Source organism: Diadema antillarum, unplaced genomic scaffold (genome assembly GCF_040938485.1).
Source record: "Diadema antillarum isolate AM-2024a unplaced genomic scaffold, OU_Dant_1.0 seq00002068_RagTag, whole genome shotgun sequence".
Taxonomy (NCBI): Eukaryota; Metazoa; Echinodermata; class Echinoidea; order Diadematoida; family Diadematidae; genus Diadema; species Diadema antillarum.
The window spans coordinates 97,642-122,490 of NW_027272715.1; the positions used below are offsets into that span (position 1 = coordinate 97,642).

The following is a 24,849-nucleotide window of genomic DNA, read 5'->3' on the forward strand; positions in this document are numbered from 1 at the left end:
GATTATATCTAAACGCAGTCACATTGTAAAAAGCTACTAGTGAACAAATTGGAGCTGATTTTTTATCAGTAAGTGCTTTACTCGATTCTCATTCAAGTAAATATGTTTTCTAACTGCCTTTGTTTCTTTGCATTAATCATTAATGATTATACGGTTTGGTAGAAATCGTGTTGAGATGCACGGATAGTCGTCACCGGGTAAGGAGTAATAATTATGAGTGAATTTGCAGAATGTTTTTCCTTCTCTGTGTGTGCTTTATTTTGGAATCAAGTGTATCATGTTTTGCTTTGACAAAAAAAAAAAAAAAAATGGTTCAGAGAGTTTTGTACCGGATATTGTAGACTGTGATATACATATTGAATGTGCAAAAAGTGGTAAATGAATGTAGGTCGGAGATTTGATAATCGTTTCTATAATGTGACATTACACATCCCGCATATAGTTGCAAAAGAGGGAGTGGCATTATGAAAATAAGATTTACTAACGGTACTATGTTCAGATTGGCAGTTACGATACATTTTACTGATATGAAATTTTGAGTGTTGTGCACAGTGTTTACTACGTGGAAAAGTGGAAGTTAGTTGTATTAAATGTAATATGATTATACCTTCTGGCGTCGAAACTTTCAATTTTTTTTTTTCATGTGTTATTGTAATGTCCCTGAATGAAATAAATGCACAAGCATGTACAGCTTGGTTATGGTTTACAGGCAATGATAAGGGTGCTGCGATATAAGTTCATACGGATGGTCGATGATTATAGTAAGATAAAGAGTTTTCCAAACACATCCAATTAATATACAACAGTATACTGTTGTATTTTGTAGTTTGGCGCCAAATCATCCGGTTGGCAATTAGCCATCGTTTGAGAATGATGACAGCCCGTCGCGTAGTCCACACTGTCACAGGTAAATATACTATTGGATGTGTTTAGAACTCTATAAGCTTTCTCTCTGACAGTGAAGCTAATTAAGCTTACATAGTTATATCCATCCTCATTCTTACTTAAATCATTGAATATATAGCTGGATGGCCGGCGCCACATTTTCAAAAGTGTGTGTGTGGGGGGTGGGGGGGGGGGGGGGGACTTCAGCAGACTTCTGGTGCCACTTCCGGGTTTCATCAGCTAACAAGAAAAATGAAATCTGTTGGTTGTCACTTCCAGATTTCTTCAGCTGACAAGCAAAAAAAAAAAGGGAAAAAAAGGTCACTGAAGTATTCCTTTGTATGGTGAAAAAAAGTGGGGGCCGAGCCCCCCTCCCCCCCCCCCCCCCCCCCCCCCCCGGTTCCGCCGGCCCTTCATTCGTCAATCAATGAATATAAATATCGGATAATTACACATCCTCGAATCATTGTCAGTTATCGACGGTGTACCGACCTGGAAGAAGAAGAACAGTGAGAGATTTTGAATAATAAAGGTTCACTATGAATTATAGGCCTATTTGATTTGAGAAAATCCTTTTGAAGAGGTTTCTCCACGTGGCGGCAGAGATGTTAAACACAGTTTTTATTTCGGCGTATACCACTGATCTCCATACATGAAGATCAACCTCGATGGCTATGTACCAGTATTCAGCTGTAAATGATAATAGCGGTAAAGTCCAAACCAACAACAACAGCAATCAATCAATCGAGAACATCGACGAGTTCGAGGGGAGCTAGCTAGCCTAGCTGGCTGGGGGATACCATGGCATAGATAGGGGCGTGAGGGGGGGGGGGGGGGTGCACGGTTCAGGCATACGGCCACGGTCGGCCTACGTACGCGCAGTGTCTTCATGCTGTACGCGTCTCGCATAAAAATACAATCTTTGATCGTAGTGTTTCTGCTGTGGGGAGCGGAGTCACGACATTTCTGAGATCTCAAAATGAGTACTCTAGCCATCGCTCTACCTCTTTCCTTGTTTGGGGGATATGTTGTAGCATCGGCTGTATTATTCCGGTTTCCGAACCTCCTTCATCTGAAGAAGAAGTCTAGCATCAATGCCAAATTAATCGCTCACCGGGGAGGTAAGTATCAGCCACTACCGCTGTACCTGTAGGCTGTAGCTACCTTCTCTCCCCCAAACTTTCGGGGGCGAAGTAGTGTATCAAGCCGCTGATTCTTGCTGAGTCATGCTCCACCCGCGCCCGTATCAGGGCAAACCTCCATTACCTCAGGAGGCTGGAGGTTAATGCCCTGATACGGTAGGCTGTCTAAATTCATAAAAACATTTCTCTCTGTCTTACTCTGTACGACTGTAACAATTTGTATGAAAGGTTTTACCCTTGATTAAATAGAGCTCTACAAAGAATGTAACTGTTAGATATATCAGTGTAATGTTGAGAGTCCTTCCACAACCGATATTGTATTGATTGTGAGTGGGCCGTGGGTGATGCTGCAATTGCATACGAGTTTGCAACACACACTGTGTCAGTGGTCAAGAATGTAATAATAATTATTAAATATTAGTGGCTACTTGTATAGCGCACAGGTCCACCTTTCAGTGCTCAATGGCGCTTCAAAAAATGAAAACTCAAACATGACAACACTACAGATAAGAAATTGGTAAACAATAAACAAACACATATCAGATACAATTGTTCCAAGCATGATAGATTGCAATTATAGTCCTCAGTGTGAGAATGTTGGGGGGGGGGGGGGGGGGGGAAGATGTTCGAGAACACAATGTGTTCATGTTGCAGGGTAATGTAATGTTAAAGGGACATTCCAGATGATTTTCATAATTTCACATCATGTAGTACATAAATCGACAACTCCATGTACAGATTTGTGGAATTTATTGTGGTTCTTGAGCAGAAACAATACTCTGAACAACCTTAACCAAATTACATTGAACAAGGATGATGACATAGGAGGTTCACATATTTCAGAAATGTAGCAGTGTAATTTCATTACAATACCACTTGCTTGCGAGTTCACCTATGTATAATCTATGCATACCTTCTTCTTTTGTTCTGCTTCCACGAGCCCCAACTCATGCATATGGTGACTCTGCCATGTCATCATCCATGTTCATTACAATTTGTTCTAAATTTTGAAAATATTCTTATTCTTCATCCCAATTATCACAAATTCTGAAACTCTGTCCTCAGTATAACTAATTTATAGTTGTTCAAATGTAAAAATCTGAAAATCATCCGGAGGTCTCCTTTAAATTTTCAGAATGCACTCTGGGTGCTCATATACTCCTGTACTCTAATCCCTCTTGATTATTGTGATGATGATGATATATGATGGATCCCAGGGTACCACGTTGTGTAGCATCACCTCACGTCCACTCGAGGACAGCCGCAGAGAAATGCATGCACTATGTATGTGTGCGTGTACATAGTCAGTCCCATGCCACTACATGTTATACTATGCGTGCATTGCACGCTGTGCTAGCAATATAGCATGTGCTTCAGTGCAGTGCAGTGCAGTGGCTAGCGCGAGCTAGCTCCTGCACCAAAATAATTTAGACTTTTTGGCAACCGGGGTACAACCTTTCTAAAAAAATATAAATAATTCAACAAAATGGCTGATTTTTATTTGGTACCCCGGGATACCATTTATGTCATCATATGCCAATCAGTGTCATTTTTTTTTTTTTTTTTTTTTATAGCATGAGGTAGATGGCCAGGCAAAGAAAAAAACTGATAATGTTATTTTCATCCGATGACATTGTAAATCATGGCTTGTAAGGGGTGCTTTAAAATATCATGCTATGTCCGTGAATGTCCTGGTAGGGTTACGTACACTTTGTATGGTCTGATATGTTTGGTTGATTTTCCTGTTTCACCTGCAGGTTATCTGATAATATGCTAAGATGCAAAACATGTAATCAGAAGTTCAAGAAAAGAAAAAGGGAATAGTTGCCAGTTTGCATTAAAACAGATTTTGAAAAAAAAGGAAACACTAGTGGCACGTAGAAACAAGGAAACAAACCAAACTGCCTCTTTTCGGACAAAAACACATCTGATTCTAAATATTGCTGTATTCTCTAAATATTTTCTCCCATTTATGTCTGTATGTGTTGGATAGGTGCAGCAGAGGGTTATGAGAACACCATGACTGCATTCAAATGGTAAGTGCACAAAAATGTAGGATACAAGTGAATCACTTTTTTTGCAAAGATGTGACAGGACTTTCAGTGTTCAGCCGTCAGCTCATACCTTCTCATGAATATCATCAGCAGGTTGATTTTAATTATCCAGTTGAAGGTGCATTTTGTGTGTTGATCTTGAGAGCTGGGTTTCAGCTTTCTCGTCTAGACTTGCAATTTCACTGAAAATGTGAGTTTTATGTTACCCATGGCCATGGACTGCAAATGCTGTCATGGTATTCATACTTTTCAACAAGGAAAAAAGGATATCTGTGAAGGTAATTTTTTTTTCTTTAAGTTCAGGAATTATGCTTGTTCTTGCACTTATACTTGTTATACAATTGTCACATTTTGCAATCCATACGCCCTCATTTGGTTCAAATGCAGCAGTTGATTTTTGAGCGCATTGCTTTCTGGAAGATGGGTTGACGACATCCGCACGTGTGCTAGTTAGCTTGGCTAATAATTAAGTGAGAAATGTGGTTCGTGCTAATTCTGTTAACTCTTCCCTCTTTCTCGCTGTGCTTGGAAGAACGTGGTTAGTTAAGTATTTCTTCAAATATAACCTAGAAGTTTGAGAGTATGCCTCTCACGGTGTGGCTGTTGGTGGCATATGGATTTTGAAATTTGGGGATCAAAAGTCACGGCATCAGGCAGCTAGAGTTCTTTTCCCTTTCTATCAGGGCCCGGGAGGTTGGTATGGAGATGCTTGAGTTGGACTGCCAGCTCACCAGGGACAAACAGGTGGTGGTATCCCATGACGACGACCTGCGCAGGGTGACCGGACATGAAGCGACAATTCAGGAGACGGATTATCAGGTACAATTGAAACCCTTGACTTCTATGATATCACAACACTATTGCTTATGCTTATCTATTTGTGTAATGTCGCCTTATCAATTTGAATCACTGCACTTGTTATACCTTGTCTTTGTGCTTTTGAAATTTGTTTTCAATTTGTATTTGATTGAGATTGAATACAGAAATAAATCAAATTAAACAATCAGATGACACTCAAAACAGGGTCGAACCTGAGCTGTGAGAAAGATGTCTGTTGTTGAAACTCTTTAAGAGTCCCCCCCCCCCCAGTGCACATGTGAAAGACTTCATGTACTGATTTTACTCTGCCTTTGATCTCTTTCTCTTTTTTTTCTCTCTAAATTCCTTATTCAGGATCTACCAGAATTACGTCGTGAATTAGAGGTTCAGTTTGCACAAGGTCAGTAAATTTAATGGTCTTGGTAATTTGAAAGTATTATGTGACATGATATTGTTATTAAATGCCATTTGCCAATGAACTGCTTCCTTTTTTTTTTTTTTGCTAGTTTGTATTAACGTTTATGGTACTGTATGGAAAAATGTGTGGCGATAATTTTCATGACCTGTGTTAATGTTGAATCAGGTATTTCATTTTTTAAGTCATAGAAAATGGAAAATGTGTGAAATTTATGAATGATTTGTGTTTACCACAAATTCTGTCTAGGGTGATGTAGGACAAGATGTTAAAAACGTGTCTACTGATTGATGTTTACATGGCTTTTTAGTAATTGACATTCAAGAGAGATTGTACTTCATACAAAGTGAGAGATATCACAATGTTTTTTTAAAGTGTCGGAGTGTTTTGATTATCAGGTGCGGATAGGTGTAAGATGGCATTAGCTAGGTGAATTCATTTTCATAATTATGATTTACTTTAATGGGAAATCTTGCTGGGAGTTGCTCCTATTAACACTTTCTCTTTTATCATGGTTGTCGTCAACAGGGAGAATCTTCGTCTATCAATTTTATGTTTTTATAGATTTTTATTGTGTACTTTCAGGTTTTCTTATTATTATTACCATTTTTTTGCGAGAGGATCAAATTGTATTTCTTTGAAAGAGTACATTTGGAAATTTGAAGACCTATTTATTTTAAAATCCCTATCTATGTATTGCTCTGGAATTGTACTGTCGCTGCCTGTTAATTTGCGTATATTTTGACTCCTATGGCGACCAGGGATGACATCTCGTAGCGCTTTGTATCTCGTAGAAAAGGCACTCTAGAAATATCCTATTATTATATTTACCATCAATGTTGAAATCAAAACTTCTGCAGAAACGTGCCATAAGCCTGACTGTCCGGACCGGCGGATACCTTTGCTGCGAGAGGTCTTTGAAGAGTTCCAAGACTTTCCCATCAACCTTGACATCAAGAGAAACGATGACGAACTTATTGAAAAGGTGAGCTGATAGGTCAGGGTAGACTTAAAATCAAGTGGAGACAATCATAGTCAGTCAACTTTTATATTGTCCAATTAAAGCTAAAACATAGTGCTTGCAAGGGCTCATAATTCATCTCCCACCATTTGGTATTTACTCCCAGTATATTGGAAAACTCTACAAAGAAACTTGCCTGGCTGATGCGATTTGCGAGATGATTAGTTGTTATGTAGTATTTTTTAGATCAAAAGTGTGAAGTAATAAAAGTCGGTATACAAACTTTTATTCTTGAAGAGTAGTTGGTATGGAGGAGACTGCTAGTACGTACATGAAAATCGAATCATGATAATTCACCCTTGCACACAGTGGATACTGCTATGACTGGATATATTGTAATCAATGTATGTCGAATGTGAAACATCATGTGGAAACCATGTTCTGGTAAGCTCTGACATTGTAGTACTTCTGGTGAAGCTTTTCGGCTGATATTTTGCATTTATGTCATTATCCACCTGAAATTGTATTACTACAGCATTTTATCACGCATTTCTTATCCATTTGTGTACATTTTAGAACACAAATGTGTGAATACTTTTCTTGCAAATGGCCAATAGCTACGCTATTGTCCGGGTCTGGGAGGCACAACTTTTGCAGAAACAACTGTGACAGAAAATAAAAAAGTTGCTCTGAAAAACACAAGGAGCACTGATATTCGATCACTACACAACGCAATCTGTCTTCGTGATATATAAAACTGAGTGCAAAGCTTTCATTGTACTGTGGCATTTAAAAGAGCACTCAGATTAACACTGGCACAGTCCATGGTGTGCACATATCTTACAATAGTTCGAGGAAGGTAACATTTTTCCCAATTCACTGGCATATAGTTTCTTGCCCTCTGTGCCAACTTGCCTATTATAGGCCTGCAGACGATGGCCAAAAAGTGGCTTAAAAAAGGTTCAACTGGCAACTATCGTATAACAAGCAAATTCTAACTTTTTTAAAAAGTATACATCCTGACAATATCCCACCTGAAATTTACCCAAAAAAATCTAATCGGAACATGCTCAAATGACGTCATCAAAATGGCCTCTTAAGATCTGCAATTTTGCCAGAGTAATTGTCACTTCGACATCTCTCATAATAAAAATTGAATATTTCGGAAAGGAGGTAATTCTAGCTACAGTAATGCTATTTCTCATGTACCTCAGGTCATCAGCCATCAATCATGCTCATTTTCAGTTGAGCTGGTGAGTTGTACGCATACCAATAGCGTTTCTATAGCAACCTTACACTGACGTAGTAGAAATAAACAAAAAATTCATAATAGTTTTCATAATTTTCATTTAATTTGTTGAAATATAATAAGAATGCCTAAATATATATTTTTTGATGTGTCTTGTTGGTTTCAGCGAAGTGCCGAACCAATTTCCGTCTTAATCATGTGTTAATATGGGGGAATATAGTCATTGCCATGGTAACGCTTTCATGAAAAAAAAAAACCCTAAATGATAAAATGTAATTCCTTCTACGCAAATAGTTATAAATTAAGCTTAATAACTTTCAAATAAGTAGGTGCCCAGTAAACGTATCCAGTCACTAGATGACTCAACTCATTGTAAGGCTAACCATGGTCACCAAAATTGTTTCCATGGCAACGAGAAAGAGCTTCGGAAACAGGTTTACGCAATGGAATGAGAGTGCAATTTCAACATATCTGTCAAGTGTCATTTTGCTCGTGTATTCTGTTTATCAAAATATATTAATATGGACGTCACATTTGAGGTAAAGAACTATGTGACAATCTGTATTAATTACATTGCATTTCTTGGAAACAATCGTGCCCTTGCTATAAGGCATGACAGCATGTACGTTTGAAACATAATATATTCGCGTCATAGGATAATATATGTTTTCTATATTGCCAAGGGGATAAAGGGCATTTTGGGGGCACACGGCACCGGGTCGCCCTTCAATATAAGCACCCTCTTTATCATGTAGATCTTGTATGGTAAATCTTCTATCATTTCGATGACTTTTCATTGATGTAAGAGTATATTTGCTGCATTGCCGGACCTACTTTTAAAACAATTCACGTTAGAACAACTGTATTTGCGTTGCTAATATCCGTATTTTGTAATAAAGGCCGTGAGTGTAGGTGTAAATTTAGACACCTCCTCAAAGCTTACCTTTGAATGTTCACCTTTTTTAAAATGTAGCTATTGTAGAGCAATGCTTCCTCTAGTAATTGGTTGCATTTTTGGATACAAAAGTGCCTTTGCAATACGGCACGATGGAATTTCGAAAACATGCACGTTTGGAACATATATATATTTGCGTTATATGATATTACAGTGTTTTTTATATTGCGGTGAGGGTGGAGTATTTTTGGCACATCCCACATGGTTGCCGTTTAATGCGCACCCTCTTCACTGTATAGATCTTGCAAAGTTAAGTCTCTTCTATCATTTCCATTGCTTCCCGTCGATGAAAATTGTATTTGCTGTATTTCCGGGACTACTTTTACAACCATTCACGCTAGAACAACGGTATTTGCGTTGCTAATGTTATGTGTTCTGTAACAAGAGGGCGTAAGCTTAGGTGTGAATTTAGACACTTCTCAAGGGATTCATTTTAAATGTTCACCCTTTTGACAATTTATTTATTGTAGAGCAATGTCTCCTCTGTTAGTAAGTTGTATTTCTTGGACATAAAAGTGCCTTTGCTGTATGGCGCGATGGCATTTTGAAGTCATACACGTTTGGAACATATATAATAATATTTGCGTTATAGGATTTTATATGTCTTATATATTGCCGTGAGGGTGGAATATTTTTGGCACATACCTCAGGGTTGCCATTTAATGTCCACCCTCTTCACTGCATAGATCTTGTAAAGTTAAACCTCTTCTATCATTTCCATGACTTTTCATTGTTAAAAAGTGTATTTGCTATATTGCCGGAACTGCTTTTAAAACCATCCACGCTATAGAACAACGATGTTTGTGTTGCTAATATCTATATTTTGTCTTAAGGGGGCTTGAGCGTAGGTGTACTTTGGACAAATCCCATGGGGTTGTCTTTTAATGTTCACCCTCTTGACGATATGGATATTGTTGAGCAATGTCTCCTCTATTAAGTACAACGTATTTTTGAGAACAAAAGTGCCCTTGATTTACGGCTCGATCGAAGTTTGAAAACATATTATGTTTGGAACATATAGTGTATTCGCGTTAATGATATTCAATGTTTTCTATATTGCCATGAGGGTGGTGCACTTTGGGGGCACATCCCACAGGATTGGCATTTAATGTACATCCTCCCACTAAATAGATATTTTGAAGCAACGCTTTTCCTATCATTTCCACGACATTCATTGATATAAAAGTGTGTAGCTGTATTGCTGCAACTACTTCTAAAACCATGCATGCACGAAAGAACGTCGGCATTTGCGTTCATAGTATCCGTGTGATGTAATTACGGGTCTTGAGCGGCGGTGTAATTCTGGAGATTTCCCAAGGGATTGCTTTTGAATGTTCACCCTTTTGACAATATAGTTTTCTTTTTGTAATTATATTGCATTTCTTACAAACAAAAGGGCTATTGCTCTACAACCGTAACGATCGGGAAAATGTGAAGGCATGGAAAATTGAAACATATTTGTGCTGTATGCTAGTGCATGTTTCTATATTGCCATATGATTGCCGTGGGGTTAGATGATTTTGAACACATCCCACTCGGTTGCCGTTGAATGTGCACCCCTTTGACTATATGATGATTGCAAAGCAGTGTCTCTACCATTTAGAAATCATGAAAAGTAAAGTGTCTTTACTTACCACTCGGCAAAACGACTTTACATGCATGTACAAGTGAGTTTGCTTTGGCATAAATGCATGTTTTGTTAATCTGTTTCAGGACCACGACGGTCAGGGTAGGGGTAATCTGGGCACTTCCCAAGGGCTTGACAAAATATATATTGTAAAGCAACGTGTCCTATATCACCTTAATTGCATTTTACGAACATAAAAGCGTATGTGCTACACAGGCGGAAGAGCTTTTCAGAGGTATGTAACCATGAAACATTTTTCTCGGTTGTATACTGCATGTTTTTCATCGCCTTTAGGATGCATGGAGTTACTTTGAGCACCTCTCCTAAGGTGGTCTTTGCAAGTGAGCCCTTTGGACTGCATAGACATTGTAGATCAATGTTGTTATTTTATCTCTACCCCGGCAACTTTTATAGAAAAAAAGTGTCTTGATATGGCAGGAATCCAATTCAATACGACTCAATTTAATTTTTATTTCATTTTCAACAAGAACAGATCGAGACATCACTTTCTTTGTAAAAGAAAATGAGGTGCGTAAAACTATGTCGAATGAAAAGAATTTACAATGATTATAGCACCATACGATAATTATACATAAACATAAAACTCAAGTGATAGTCATAAAACTCAAGGAACGACTTTTTTTTGAGACATGCACTTTTGGAACGACTGTAATTGCGTTGATATTTGCCTTACAAAGAGTCATGTATAGAGGCAATTAATGTGGGTACTTCCCATATAGTACGCTCCCTTGGAATGATAACCACTCTAACTATGTCAGTGTAAGTCAAAATTGCAGAGCAATATATCGTCTGTTGACTCCGTTGAATTTCATTTAATTAAAGTTTCTTTGCTAGAGGACCAAAAGGACTGTTTAAAGGCATGTACCCATAGAACATAATTATGTATTTGCGTTGGTACATGATTATTGCATGTCTTAGACTGCCTTTGGGTGGGGTAATTTTTGGCGCCCTCCACGTGGTTGCCTTCGTATGTGAACCATTTTTAGTCTATAGATATTGTAGAACAAAAATTCTTCTATAACTTTCACTGAATTTTAATGGAAATGAAACTAAAAGGACGTTATGCACAGAGTTTTTTCGCTTCAAACAGCTGTATTCACGTGTGTATAATTATGTTTTGTACCGATCCGTGAGAGTATAGGTATGAATTCGGGTACCTCCCTACGAGTCGCTTTGACTGTGCACCACTTTTTAAAGATAATTATACACATTGTAGGAAAATGTCTCTGTCAATGCCAATTCTATTTCATGGAAATAAAAGAGTCTTTGCTAGACGGCCAAACGACTTAAAAAAAATAAAATCTCGTACGCTTAAAACAACGGAAATCGCGTTGGTTGATGCATGTTGTGTAAATGGTCGTGGGGATAATATGATCGACTGGGGTGACTTTGGGCACTACCTACAGGGTTTCCTTTGACTGTGCCATCTTCAATATCTCAAAACCCTCAAGGATGCAAGAGATGAATCATCAAGATTCGAGCAAACCACCCTCCAAATAGAGTTCATTCATTACAAAATTAGACAAGTTATAGATGTTGACACTTGTTTAATTTCGTACTTTTAAGCTATCATTATCTGGTGGATAACAGACTCTAATTTTATGATATTATTCATGCTAGTTTACTAAGGCTGTAAAGTTTGGGTTTTGTGGAGAGAAACTGAAATATCATATTTGAACACTCTTGATATGCTCATATCGGGCACCTTGATGCATTAGAATATTCCGTTGGCTCGGAACCCTTTGCATATTATGCAAGAGGCCGAGATTATATAGGCCTACGTGGAAATGTTTGCATCGCACTAACTCACATTGCAAACATAGGTTTCAACATTTTCGGTGTTCCAATCTGAAACCTAGAAGCAATGTTTTCATGGAAATACTGTATTTTTATCATTATGGGAGCTAATTTGCATACTATGCAAATGAGGCCCAGACTATGTAGGGCCTACATGGAAATAGTTGCATCGCACGAACTGACATCGTAAACATAGATTTCAACACTTTCGGTGTTCCAGTCTCAATCCCAGAAGCATTTTTTTTTTCATGGAAACACTGTATTTTTATCATTAGGCCTATGGGAGCTAATTTGCATATTATGCAAATGAGGCCCAGACTACGTACATGTCATGGCGAATGTTTGCATCACACTAACTGACATTATAAACATAGGTTTTAACACTTTCGGTGTTCCAATCTAAAACCTAGAAGCATAGTTTTCATGGAAACACTGTATTTTTATCATAATGGGTGCTAATTTGCATATTATGGAAATTTAGCCACTATGCCCCACTGGATTTCTTGGGACTTTGAGTAAGGTGTTTAGTAGCCCATAACAAGTAGCACTGTAGTGGAATTTCCTACTGCAATTAGTATGGTGGGTGAAACCCTATTTTGACTGGACTAATGTGATCTATGACAAAATGTGTATCCAGTTTCTGTTAACAGTGCTTCATTTCTTTCAGAAGTACAGTATTTGTTGTAGTAGTCCATCGAGTATAATGAGCTTGCTTTGATATCGTACAGAAATCCATGCAAGACCCGTTTCACCGACATTGATTTCAGTGAGATCAGTGTCAATTAGTGTTTTCAGTTTCACTTATCAAGTCCTCGTGACTGAAACATAATAAAAAAAGTGAGATAGCGAGACTGAAACCAGTGAAGTGAAACTGAAACCAATGAGAAGTTTGGTGAAACACCCTACAGGACTGTAAGAAAGGAACAGCCATGAACTAACAAGGGGGGCTGAGGTGGAGGAGGGTCTCATCTAATATGAGAAATTGACTTAATCTATGTTCTATGCCTAATTGGCTTGAACGAAATGTCAGATTGTCTTATGATTGTGCCAAATGCAAAACGAAAAACAACAAAAAATCCAGCTACTGAGATGGAATATACATAATACACCACTAATAATGAAAACTGTGATATCTGGACAGCTGTGTTATACTCACGTAATGGCTACAGGCAAATTTGAGTGTAACCATGGTAGCTATGGTCTCTCACAGGTTAGGTCTCAACTCTAGTCTATTAAATTTACATACTTATATAAATTTAGAATGGTGTTTATCGTTGAGAGGGTGTTGCATTTTTTGTTTGAGAAAAAAAAATGTTTTCAGCATAAAGTTGCCATAGAAATGACCTACTTTGGGCTCAGATTTTTTGAAAAGAGGTCACAAATGGGCCCAATTTTGTTTGAAGAAAGGCAGGAAATAAGAAATACATACACTGGCAACTTATCTAATGATTATAATGTCAGTTGTATAATGAACACTTGAGATATCCTAAAATTCTAATTGATTTTTTTTTTTTTTTTTTTTTTTTTGGTTTTGGGGTGGCCATATTGATGACGTCATTTGAGCATGTTCCGACGCAGAAATTTCGGGTAAATTTTACTGGTAAGTTTGTTAAGACATATACTTTCAAAAAATTACAAAATTTGTTTGTTATACGATAGTTGCCAGTTGACCCCCAAATTCAGCCTCAATCCGCAGGCCTATTAAGCTTACCAGCAGATTTGCCAGACAGAACACAAATCACAGGGAGTATCATATTATAATTTCATCATTTATAATTTTTGGTTAACAATTATATTGTGTTACTTTCTTGTTGATCTATTTGTCCTTTTTTCTTTTGATTATATCATATTGTCATGTGCAGTTGAGTATATATACTTCTTAGAAACTGCACAATATAAGTTCAAAATTATTATTATTGTTATAATAACATAATGTTACCATTATAGGTTCTTGAACTTATCAAAGAGTACAAGAGGGAGAAGATAACTGTGGTGGGAAACTTCAACAGCAAGATTGGCGTAAAGGTCCACAAGAAGGTGAGTTTTTATTTACTTTTGAATAATTTTTCCAATTACAATATGTATAAGGACATCAGAATTCATTGTTTGAAAGTGTAAGTGCATACTTACATCTACTTCTAAAGGGAACATGCATGATGTTTGTGACAAAAAAAAAAGAAGAAGAAATGAATAAATGATAATAACAATAGAAATAAGTACCTAGTATCAGTCAGTCAGGTTTCATTCAAGATGCAGAAGTTTGTTTGTTTGATGAAAATATCCTGCCGGCATATGGTTCAGGCTTTATTTGAGTTCCTTTTTTTTTTTCATTTTCACAGTTATATGTAAATTTGAGATTATTTTTACTTTGTATTGTTAAAGTCATTACTGTTGTATTGTTTGATCAGAAAATTAAATGAATAAACAAACTTCATTTCATTTCGTGAAAGGAATTGAAAAGTAGGCATAGGCTGATGTCTATTGTTTGAACTTGACTGCATATGAATGTTTGATATAGCACACAACTTGGCATGTGATCTCTAACTGTAATTTACGCCAAATTAATTGCTCTGTTTACTTTTTGTTGTTCATGTCATACTTGCACTTACAGAAACTCATGTAAAGTGCTCTGCTAGGTAGTTGTGTTATTTCAGATTGTAAAAGAAAAGAGATACTCCATGATCAAAGTCAATTTAAATGGGTGTTTTGTATAACTCATTGATCCTTAACCCCCCCCCCCCCCCCCATCCACATCTTAAGAAGAAAGCTAAATAAAGGGGGAAGAAAGAGAGGAAAGGCGAAAAGATCTCATGATTCCAGTCATATTGACATAATTATATTTGTAATTTCAATGAAGGTTGTCTGCCTTCTTGGTTTGTTCAAGTCTGGCCACACATCTGATGAATGCTATGAAGAGAGTAAATCGGTCAAAACAATTTGTGGCACAAACAGTAATTTCTGGTCAATTGTTGATGAAATGCACAAACACATAACACTGCATTTCAACAGCCATGATTGTATTAGAGAAATAAGATTGCCTGGTGTTAGAGTGTTAAATTTCAAAGGCAACAATCTAATTTGACTTTTAAGATGTGCATCGTAATGTATACTGTAGCCAGGGTAATTTGGTGAATTTCACTTAATTTAGACTGCTGGTACAATTATGTATTGGATGGTTGATTTCACTTGCTTTAAAAGCAATTTTTCACTATCATCATGGAAATTATGCTGGCTTTCTCTCAAAGGCACCAGACATCCCTATAATCTTTGGCATGACTGGTATGCTGAAGCTTGTACTCCTAACATACACCGGTTTGCTGCCATTCGTACCTCTGATGGAATCCTACCTTGAGGTACCAACTGGAACACTCATCAATGATCTGTAAGTCGTCCAACTGGAACACTCATTAGTTCTTTGTAGTAGTCCCGGGAGATCCCTCATTCCAGTCATTCCATTCGTGTCATTCATTCATGCCATTAATTCATTCATTCAATCATTCATTTGTGTATTCTGTCATTCATACATTATCCATCAGCCATTCATTCACATTCAATTCATTCACTTGACATGCCATTATCTTTTAAATTTTCATGTATTTATATATTCATTCAAATTCATTCATTGTTCATTTTTTTTTCTTTTATTCATTCGTCCATTAACTTTGGCAGTCAGCTCTCCAAAAGATACGAGAAATTATTCATATGTATCAGTGGTAAGCAATGATTATGAAAAACAAACCACTGAGAAATTGTGATAGGAGAAACCCATCTAGAAAATTAAGCATAATGTCAATTGTTTTGGACATATGTTGTGTCTGTCACAAAATGTTATTTCATCACTTAAAGAATTTTCAGCATTGCTTTCATTGATAATCAGGTAATGTGGTTTGTAATGATGAATGAATGTAAATCATATAATTTGTCTGGTATGCCTCTTTAATCATGAAAAAAAAATAGAAAAGGAGATTACATTACATTTCTCGGTACACCACCAAATTGCTCCCAACTTTATGAAAAATACAGTGCACTCCCGTTATAGCAAACACATAAGTGCCAGTTCCACGGACTTCATTATAACAGGAGTCCACTGTAATACAAAAGACTGCATTTCATTGTAAGTTTACCACAAAATTTTCACAAACTTGATGCTGACAATACTGCAAATTAGTGAAATCTGAATCACTTGTAGTAATGTCAGCTCATCCCTTCCATTTCTAGAGCAATCAGAATGCGAAATCATATCTTATCATTGGCTTTTTTACAAATTGAGATTACATAATGAAATCTAACACAAGATGCCTCTTTGCTCATCTCAGACTGTCCCTTTTTTCTTGCAGAGAATTTTTGGAGGGTAGGAGCGTGCTGAAAGCGATTCTCCGTGTGTACGACTTCCTCGTTATCCGTCCATGTCTGTTCAGGCACCTTCAGAGGCGAGGCATCAAGGTGAGATAAACACTGCTTTAATCTTGTGCATTTAACTATTTTAGAATTCAGTAAGGTGACATTGTGGACATGTTGGAGAGTTCATTAAAAGATATAGCTAGTTTAAAGGACAAGTTCACCTTCATAGACATGTGGGTTGAGTGAATGCAGCAATATTAGTAGAACACATCAGTGAGAGTTTGAGCAAAATCCGACAATCCGTTCAAAAGTTATGAATTTTTGAAGTTTCTGCTCAGTCGCGGTTGGATGAAAAGACTACTATAGCTTGTGATGTCACATGAGTAGAACGATATAAAGACAGAATAAAGAAAATTTAACATATTTCCATTTTTCTCGCATAACAAAAGAACACTCAACTTCTCTCTTTCAGAAGGCAGGGGGAATAAAATTACCCTTAACATACGTCAGTAGCAAGTCGAAGAAATGTGCACTTTATTCAAAAAGTAAAGTTTTGTGAAATTCTCTTTTTATTTTCCTTATATAGTTGTAGGCATGTGACATCATACACTGTAGTAGTCTTCTCTTCCAGCAGTGACTGCGCAGATACTTAAAATATTCGTAACTTTTGAACGGATTGTCCAATTTTCCTCAAACTTTCACTGATGTGTTCTACTAATATTGCTGCATTCTCTCAATCCTTATGTATATGAAGGTGGACTTGTCCTTTAAAGGAATGGTATAGAATTGATGGAGATGAGGATTGGGCTTTTATCTTTTTGCAAAATACCAAGAAACCACCTATGAAGTAATACAGAGCATACCATTCTAAGAGGAATTCAAAGTTTATGAGATGAAAATTGCTCTTGGAATGGCTGACACATCCAAGAACAGAGTAAGATAAAGCAATTCTAGTAATGGTGGGTCCCGCCTCTTATTATGGTTGCTCTGTTTTAGATATCTAAGCCATTTCAAAACCAATTTTCATCAAATAAGCATCGAGTCCCTCTTGGAATTACATGCTCTTTCCTATTTCCCAAGAGGTTTCTCATTATCTCACCAAAAATGTGAAAAACATGAAGTTAGATCTCAACCAAAACTGTAACAATCCCTTCATGTTCTCTCACAGAATCAATTTTTGAATTGCAGTGGTTTGTTCCAGAACTTGCCCTACCCTTCATGATTCTTCATAAATGGTGACCTCGTGCTTCCAAGACGACAAGAAAGAGTAAACAAATGAATTTCTACTTGCTCTTTCAGATCTACTTGTGGGTGCTGAACAGCGAGCGGGAATGGAACCGGGCCATCAAGCTGAAGGTGGATGGGATCATGACAGATTACCCATCAAAGCTCAAGAACTTCTGTGACGTCAAAGGTTTCTCCACCTCCAGGGATCCCCTACTAGAGAGAGACCACTGAGTATAGAGGTTCATGAATCATCTGTGTTCTGTGTGAATGATTTGAGTACCTTGTAGCAAAGATCAAAGATTTTTTATACTGTGTCTTTGTATTCATGTCTGTGTGTATGCATGTGTAAAAAAAAAGACAAAAAAAAAAAAAAGCACGACAGGCTTTTGCCTGTCATGCTTCTGTAGAATCTGTTTGCAGGGTGTTCTGTGAAACAGGATGGCCCAGTGAAATTAATGAAGGAAGTTTATAGATGGCATAGGATTTCCCATTTTGTAGTATCGTAGGATGCTTCATGTAGCATTTTGATTTGGCATCCACTCGGTTTGCATGTGGCAGTCCATATTGTAAAGACCACTGTGTAGATTCTTTGAGATTTTAGACCAAGCTTCATTGAGTTCAGGGGTAATAGTAAAATTAATTTTAGAATTTATTTTTAGGAATTATGACATTTTCCTCATTACATTGGCAAATCTGACTGCTACGTCATATCGTACGAAAGATTTGATGGAACTGGATAATTTCAATTTCAAATGCACAAGAAGTTTGGCAAATTAAGATACAAATATTAACTCAATGGAATGCTTTGCCAATACATAGATCAGTAGAAATTAGTAATTCGGAGGCTTTTGATTGTTTTGCAGCCTAAAAATAGTAAAATATTGATATACACTGTATGGCCAAAATAGGGCTCAAGTGAGAAGGAAGTTTATATTATAACTAATGAAATACTGGCAGTGATAGATAGAACTTGTCATAAGAAAATGCAGCATGAGTTCCCCAAAATTTGGTGTTCAATGTGATTGGCATAATTCTTTTTTATAGTTTTCTCTGGAAGCAGATCAGACACAGTTTATACTAGTGCAGGGTAGCGTGCATGAGAGTGTTGTTTTCCCCACTCATTTTGTACTTTGAGACATATATTAGGATTTTGTCCTAAACATAGTTTGACAATCAGCAATCAGATATCATCAATAATGTTATTTCACTCCATCAGTCAAGAAATCAATTCTTACCAATATGTTTACTTGACTTTAGCAACCAGAATAGGCAATATGCCAAAAGAGCAGGCAGTCTAGTACAATGTAATAGTGTCATATGATCCAGAATTTTGTCTAGATGAAATGTCAGTTGCCAGAATCTATGTACCATTGGTCGCAGGGTAGCTTGTGTGAAGACACAGTTACTTTATACTCCAGTACTGACTGTGCATGGTGTAAATATTCACACAGTGTTGTATATGTTTCCTTGTTCTATGTGTATCATGCCTCTGTATTCAAAATGTTCAGTGAAAGGGGAAATCAAGATAGATAGATTGATAGATAGATAGGTAGGTAGGTAGATAGATAGATAGACAGATCAACTGATACTGTAGTTTGATTTATAAATTGGTTGGTTGGTTGTTTGGTTGGTAAGTTGATTGATTGATTGATTGATTGATTGATTGATTGATTGATTGATTGATTGATTGATTGATTGATTGATTGCAGATAGAAAGATTGGTAGTTTGAGAGATAAATAGATGGATAGGTTGGTAGATTGATAGATGTAAAAAGATTGATAGGTAAGTAGATAGATTAAGGTGAGCGGAGAATGGGGAATATGGAGATATGCACATTTAGACATCTATGGTATCACTAGAAAAGTTAAAAGCCAATGAGCAATTGTTGGGTATGTACATCAAATTTAATAAAGAAATAGTTTGAAAATTATTCAAATTCATGAAATTCTTCCATCGATGTAAGGCAATTTGTTAATCAGTTGCAATACATTAGAAATGTATGGCTGTCTGCTGGCCTAGTCAACTGAATGTGCATCTCTGTAAGAAAGTAATTCGCATTATCATATATCATTTCCTGGTTTTAGGATGCTTGCAGTGCAATAATAGATTTTTTTATAGTTATATGCCCTTATGTTTTTAGAACTTTGCTTTATAGCTTTTTGTCAAAATTTGTGATAAAAATTGTTGAAAAGAGCAGCTTCCATTTACCAGTTTATGTTCTGTCAAATGTGTAATGATAAAGACTGTCTTTGCAATGAAATTATGTCCATGGGAGAAAGCAATTATCAGCCCGAAATTGATGGAAGAAGTACAGTACTTTGATAGTGTTTAGAATGGAGCAATTGATAAGGACTGCACTACAGTTTATGTAACATTGTCAGTTTGATACTGTTTTTGTGGTACTGGGAAGAATGGGGCATTCTACATTCTGCATTGTCCAAGGATATATCCCAGTGCACTTAATACTGACAAAGATGTATTGGCTCATCACTCCAGATTGTTGTTGTTGTTGTTGTTATTATTATTATTGTTGTTGTTGTTGTTGATGATTTGTACGTGAAAAGGAGTTGCTTTCTTTGAAATGTGTATAAAAGTCATAGAAATCTGATTCAGTTTCTAGATTTGAGAGTTCCTTTTTAGCTCAAAGTGCAATACCACATTCTTTCATTCATTGTGGTGACTGAGTGAAAGAATATTATTTGCTGATTTTTCAAGTCTACACCTTTTACCTTTGTGTGATGCCTATGCATGGGTTATGATTTTTCAAGTTTAATGATAGTACCGGTACTACATGTACTCGCATTCTGGTAGTTTTTTGGCTAAAAAAAAAACTTTAAACATTAAAAGTGGAGGGATAATTTATTTCCATTGTTGGAAGAAAAAACAAGCATGGCTCTGTAATTATGGCCATTATTTTTTTTTTCTCTCTCTCTCTTTCTCCCCTGCTCAAAACTACATCAGAGGAAAAGATTCTTCTTTACCATTATTAGGCTGCATAATACATTTTTACGTACTTAAGTGTAATTTGTGCCATAAATCTGAGCTGGAAAGTAAATGGGTGAACACATACCTCATATTCGCAGCAATTGCAATAGCAATGATTAAAGTGCAATTTGTTTCATAAAGTTGCTACACTTGACAATTGCAGTCTGGCTTCATCATGGGAAAATAGTCCTGATGTTGAATTTGCAGTTGCCAGTCAGCTATTCTACATTAAGAGCAAATTATGAATTGTTTTTGTCAGAGATTAAAGAACAATTATCTACATGGCACCCGAAATTACATAGTCTGATATGTACAGATGCTTTCATGTTCTTTTATAAGTGGTGTCGCAGCATGGCCTAAATTGATTGTGAAGTTTTCAGTTTTACTAGACAGAACAGTTTCCCACAAGGTTACTTATGCTTGGGATGATACATATAAAATTGAGAATATGAACCTATACTCTGTGCATATAATAAGCCCTATTAAAGAAAAAACAAACAGCTGTATGAGCTGGATATGTACAAATGCTACAAAAGAAGAGAGTAAGACACATAAATGTGTGTTGAATCCATTGTGGATTTCAAATCATATCACTGAAAAAAAAAAGCATAACATAATCATGAAAAGTCACATAAAGTCTAAAGTTATTCTGAGTGTGATGAATTGACTGCATATCTATCCCTTTTCTTGTACTAAGTACACAGGTACTTACCTTTACAGCTATAGTGCAATTGCCCGCCATGTATATGTAAGGTCACATTCTTACTGCAGAAAGTATTGAAAGTACAAAGGTCGTGTTGTCACATATGCCAGTGTTGTTATTCACAGTATCATATTATGTTCTTACAAGTGGTCCATGAATGTGTTCATTTATTCTTCAGATGTCTTTGACTTAAGATCATTTTGGATAAATAATAATAATGATAATCTTGAGATAGGGCCTACATGAACTCTTAGAAATTGCCATAAGATACATTCATGGGAAGTCCTGAAAAGCAATTACCAAAGCAAATGATTGCTTTCCTTACATATTAGTAGGTTACATTTAGGCCTACGTATAAGCACATTTTTATTTGAAAGGGCCGCATATTTTTTTTTCTTTCACATTGTTCTTTAGAAAGAGGGGAGCATGTAATTGATTATGGAGATTGGTGTTCCAAACTATTCAGTCTAATAGCAAACAAACATGGCCATATACCATACATGTGCAACCTTGTTTCACAAATAGAATCAAGCCCAGCTGGACCAAAGAATCATGGAAAATCCCTCCATTCGAGCAAATGTATTTCAAGGTTATTTTATCAAATTTAATGATGATAATAATCATCACCATCATTATAATTATTTCGCATTATGTAAAGTCATTGAAACTACCAGGTTAATATGATTATTTCAATATCATGTTTCAGACAAGTTATAATAGTAACACAGAGGCCCAAATTCACGAAGGTGGTACAATTGAAACCATGGTTCAAACCATGGACAAAGACCATAGTTTTGTATGGGGGCGCCAAGTGTCGCTTGGCCTATTTCGTAACGAAATCAGTCATTTCGTTGATTTCTGACGAAAGGTTAGCAGTCAGTTAACTTAACGTTTTAGAAATTATCATTTCATTAACGAAATGGTCATTTCGTAATGAAATAGGCCAAGCGACGCTTGAAGCCCCATACAAAACTGTGGTCTTTGTCCATGGTTTAAACCATGGTTTCATATTGTACCACCTTCGTGAATTCGGGCCATAGGGCTTATCCAGGAGTAAGACTTTTAACGCATTCCTTCCAGTCAGTCATTGCCTGATGCATTTAGGCATCATGTTGATTTCTGAGAGGGATGTGTTTTGAAAGTGTTGACGACAGACATCTTTCATAGTTTCAATGCTGTAATGAAATTGGTATACTAGTTGTTAAGTACTTGTTTTTAGTTGTTCTTTGGGTATGTGTAGCTATATTTAAAGCTGCTGTATTAATCATTGAGTGAAACACTCCCAAGATGTGCAAGTTAAAATATTTGTATAGATGTAGCTCACAGCTGAAATTTGTCTATTTTCAATAAAGTAATGATGCAGACTACAAGTGACTTCATTGTGATCCGTTATCATCATCCTTCATTACAGTCGGACATGTGAGTCCCTCGACATTTCTTCGGTTATCATGAAATGTGATTTTTGCTTATGAGTAGATTATTCTTTTTCTACCAGTAAGCCACACCCATGCACACACACATATCTGTATGTTTGTGTGTGTGTGTATAAAAATATAAAGAGGTAGATAGATAGAAATACACACTTGTATATTCCAGTGCACTCCCGTTGCTAACGAACACGGTTATAACGAAATTCTGGTTACAACGAAGTAAAAATTCAGGCCCAAATATTACCAGCCCTACATTTTTCATTGTTTATTTGTTCAGTTTTTTTTTTTTTTCAATATAACGAAAGAAAATTGCCGGTCCTGAGGTCTTTGTTATAATGAGAGTCGACTGTAAACATATTGTATTTCATTAAATTTGTATTGAGGTAAGTACACCAATGCTCAAAGGTCATCAAACAAGAACCATGCGTCCACACACATGCACACAAATTACTATCTTGGCATGTCAAGGGGTTTTCTGAACAGTGGGCATGATTATTATTTGGACTTTGCACCATTTCAATTACTCTGAGAGAAGAAAAGTAATCCAAGAAGCCAGTCACCAACATTCTGTGATGTTTACATAAGTCTCATAGTCTTCTGACCAACTCTTGAGTATTGTGTATCTGAGGTACAGAGACAGAGAACTGTCCAGTTATATCAAATCATTCCATGTTGCATTTTTTTCCACTCATGACTTACATATTACGGCTGTACGTATAAAACAGTGTTGGTATTTATAAAAGTTGATGGCATTGCAGCATCATATTGGAAAGACTGACAAACTAATAAAAACATGTATTGCTAATTCTCTGAAGTGGAACAATATTGCATTGGTTTTTTGAAATCATAATTTAAGGCAAGTAAGTCTTCATTAAGTCTTGATATCAATATGAAATACATTATATTATAAAGATGTTATTGCACAAATTATGAATCATTCATATTTTCATATCAACTCTATACTCAACAGTATCTCAGAGTCCAAGCTAGTTGTAGTCTCAAAACAGAAATGACTAAAAGCCAGTTCCCATGAGACATCTACCCTCGGTATGAGGGTAGACCTCAAGCACATTTTTAAGATTGATGTCTGGCTGTGTGTTGAACTCTACACCACATACTGTCTGTCATTGATATTCAAGTTGCCATGGCAACATGTTTACATGCATAGTCACTAGGATTTTGTGTCCTGGGAGTTCCTGGTTAAGCTGAAATACAAGAACCAGCAAACTGCATTTATACTAAAAATCTCCTCACAGCTGGAATCATTTGATCTACATTGTATACATTCCAAAGGTTATGTTTCAACTTGTGATAAGAATCTGTGGTATATACTTTGATAAGTATACATGTAGGATGAATGTGGTACCAATATCATATGATCTATGTAACATTTCACATTTTGCTTATACAGAATTTGATTCTCTAACTCGTGTTACACATCCTGAATTCTCTAACTCGTATTACACATCCTGAATTCTATGAAGTATAAAATGAATACCATGTTGTCATAGTATGTACATTTGTATTGCACAGTAAAATTTGACAATCCCCTGTGGTATCTACACCTACCGGTACCTTGCTGTTCCATGCCACAACAAATGGTAAAGTTTAGGTCACTCAGGGCACTCTGTCAGGGTGCTACAGAACTTTATTTTACCACTTGCCCGGTCGGGCAAACAGATTTTCAAATGTGCAGCCAAACACTTGCCCGTAAAGAAAGTGCAAAATATAAGGTAATGAAAATCAGGTGTAAGTCAAGAGCTTAATGAAACACTATCATTTGAATAAACGGCACACATTGATTTGAAGGCTTAAACACAATGGAGTAACAAACTTGGTCCACTCAAGTTTTGCCATTGCATTGCACTGTGCTTCTTCACGTAAGTGTTGGAAAGTTGCTGAAATGAAATATAAAGTGTGTTGCATCACTAAATAGCCATTATCTTTGGGCTTGTGTATGGTTGACTTTGTGTGTTTGTTGGGAGGAACAAGTGAAAAAAAATTGCTTCAAAAGTCTTTGCTTGCCCAATTTGGGCAAGCTTTCGTTTTCATTGTTCAGAAACACTCGCCTGAATTTGATTTTCACTTGCCCCAGGCAATCGGGCAAGTGCTTATGTAGCACCCTTCGGCCTATCTGTATAAATATCATCCTGTAGATACTGACTGTATTATTCAAGTAATGTGAAATAATTAGAAAACTTTGTTTTACTACACCTTCAGATATTGCCTTTAATAAC

General features: G+C 36.6%; 1 protein-coding gene across 1 annotated transcript; it reads left to right on the forward strand.

Annotated features, from left to right (window-relative positions):
* Positions 1-1,839: 1,839 nt before the first annotated feature.
* On the forward strand, positions 1,840-17,774 carry LOC139713804 (lysophospholipase D GDPD1-like). The gene is made up of 8 exons (XM_071625508.1): positions 1,840-2,006; positions 4,021-4,063; positions 4,765-4,963; positions 6,190-6,300; positions 13,873-13,962; positions 15,171-15,307; positions 16,263-16,368; positions 17,566-17,774. Exons 1-8 carry the CDS (start codon positions 1,865-1,867, stop codon positions 17,722-17,724), a joined length of 987 nt encoding a protein of 328 aa, XP_071481609.1. The 5' UTR covers positions 1,840-1,864; the 3' UTR covers positions 17,725-17,774.
* Positions 17,775-24,849: the final 7,075 nt, after the last annotated feature.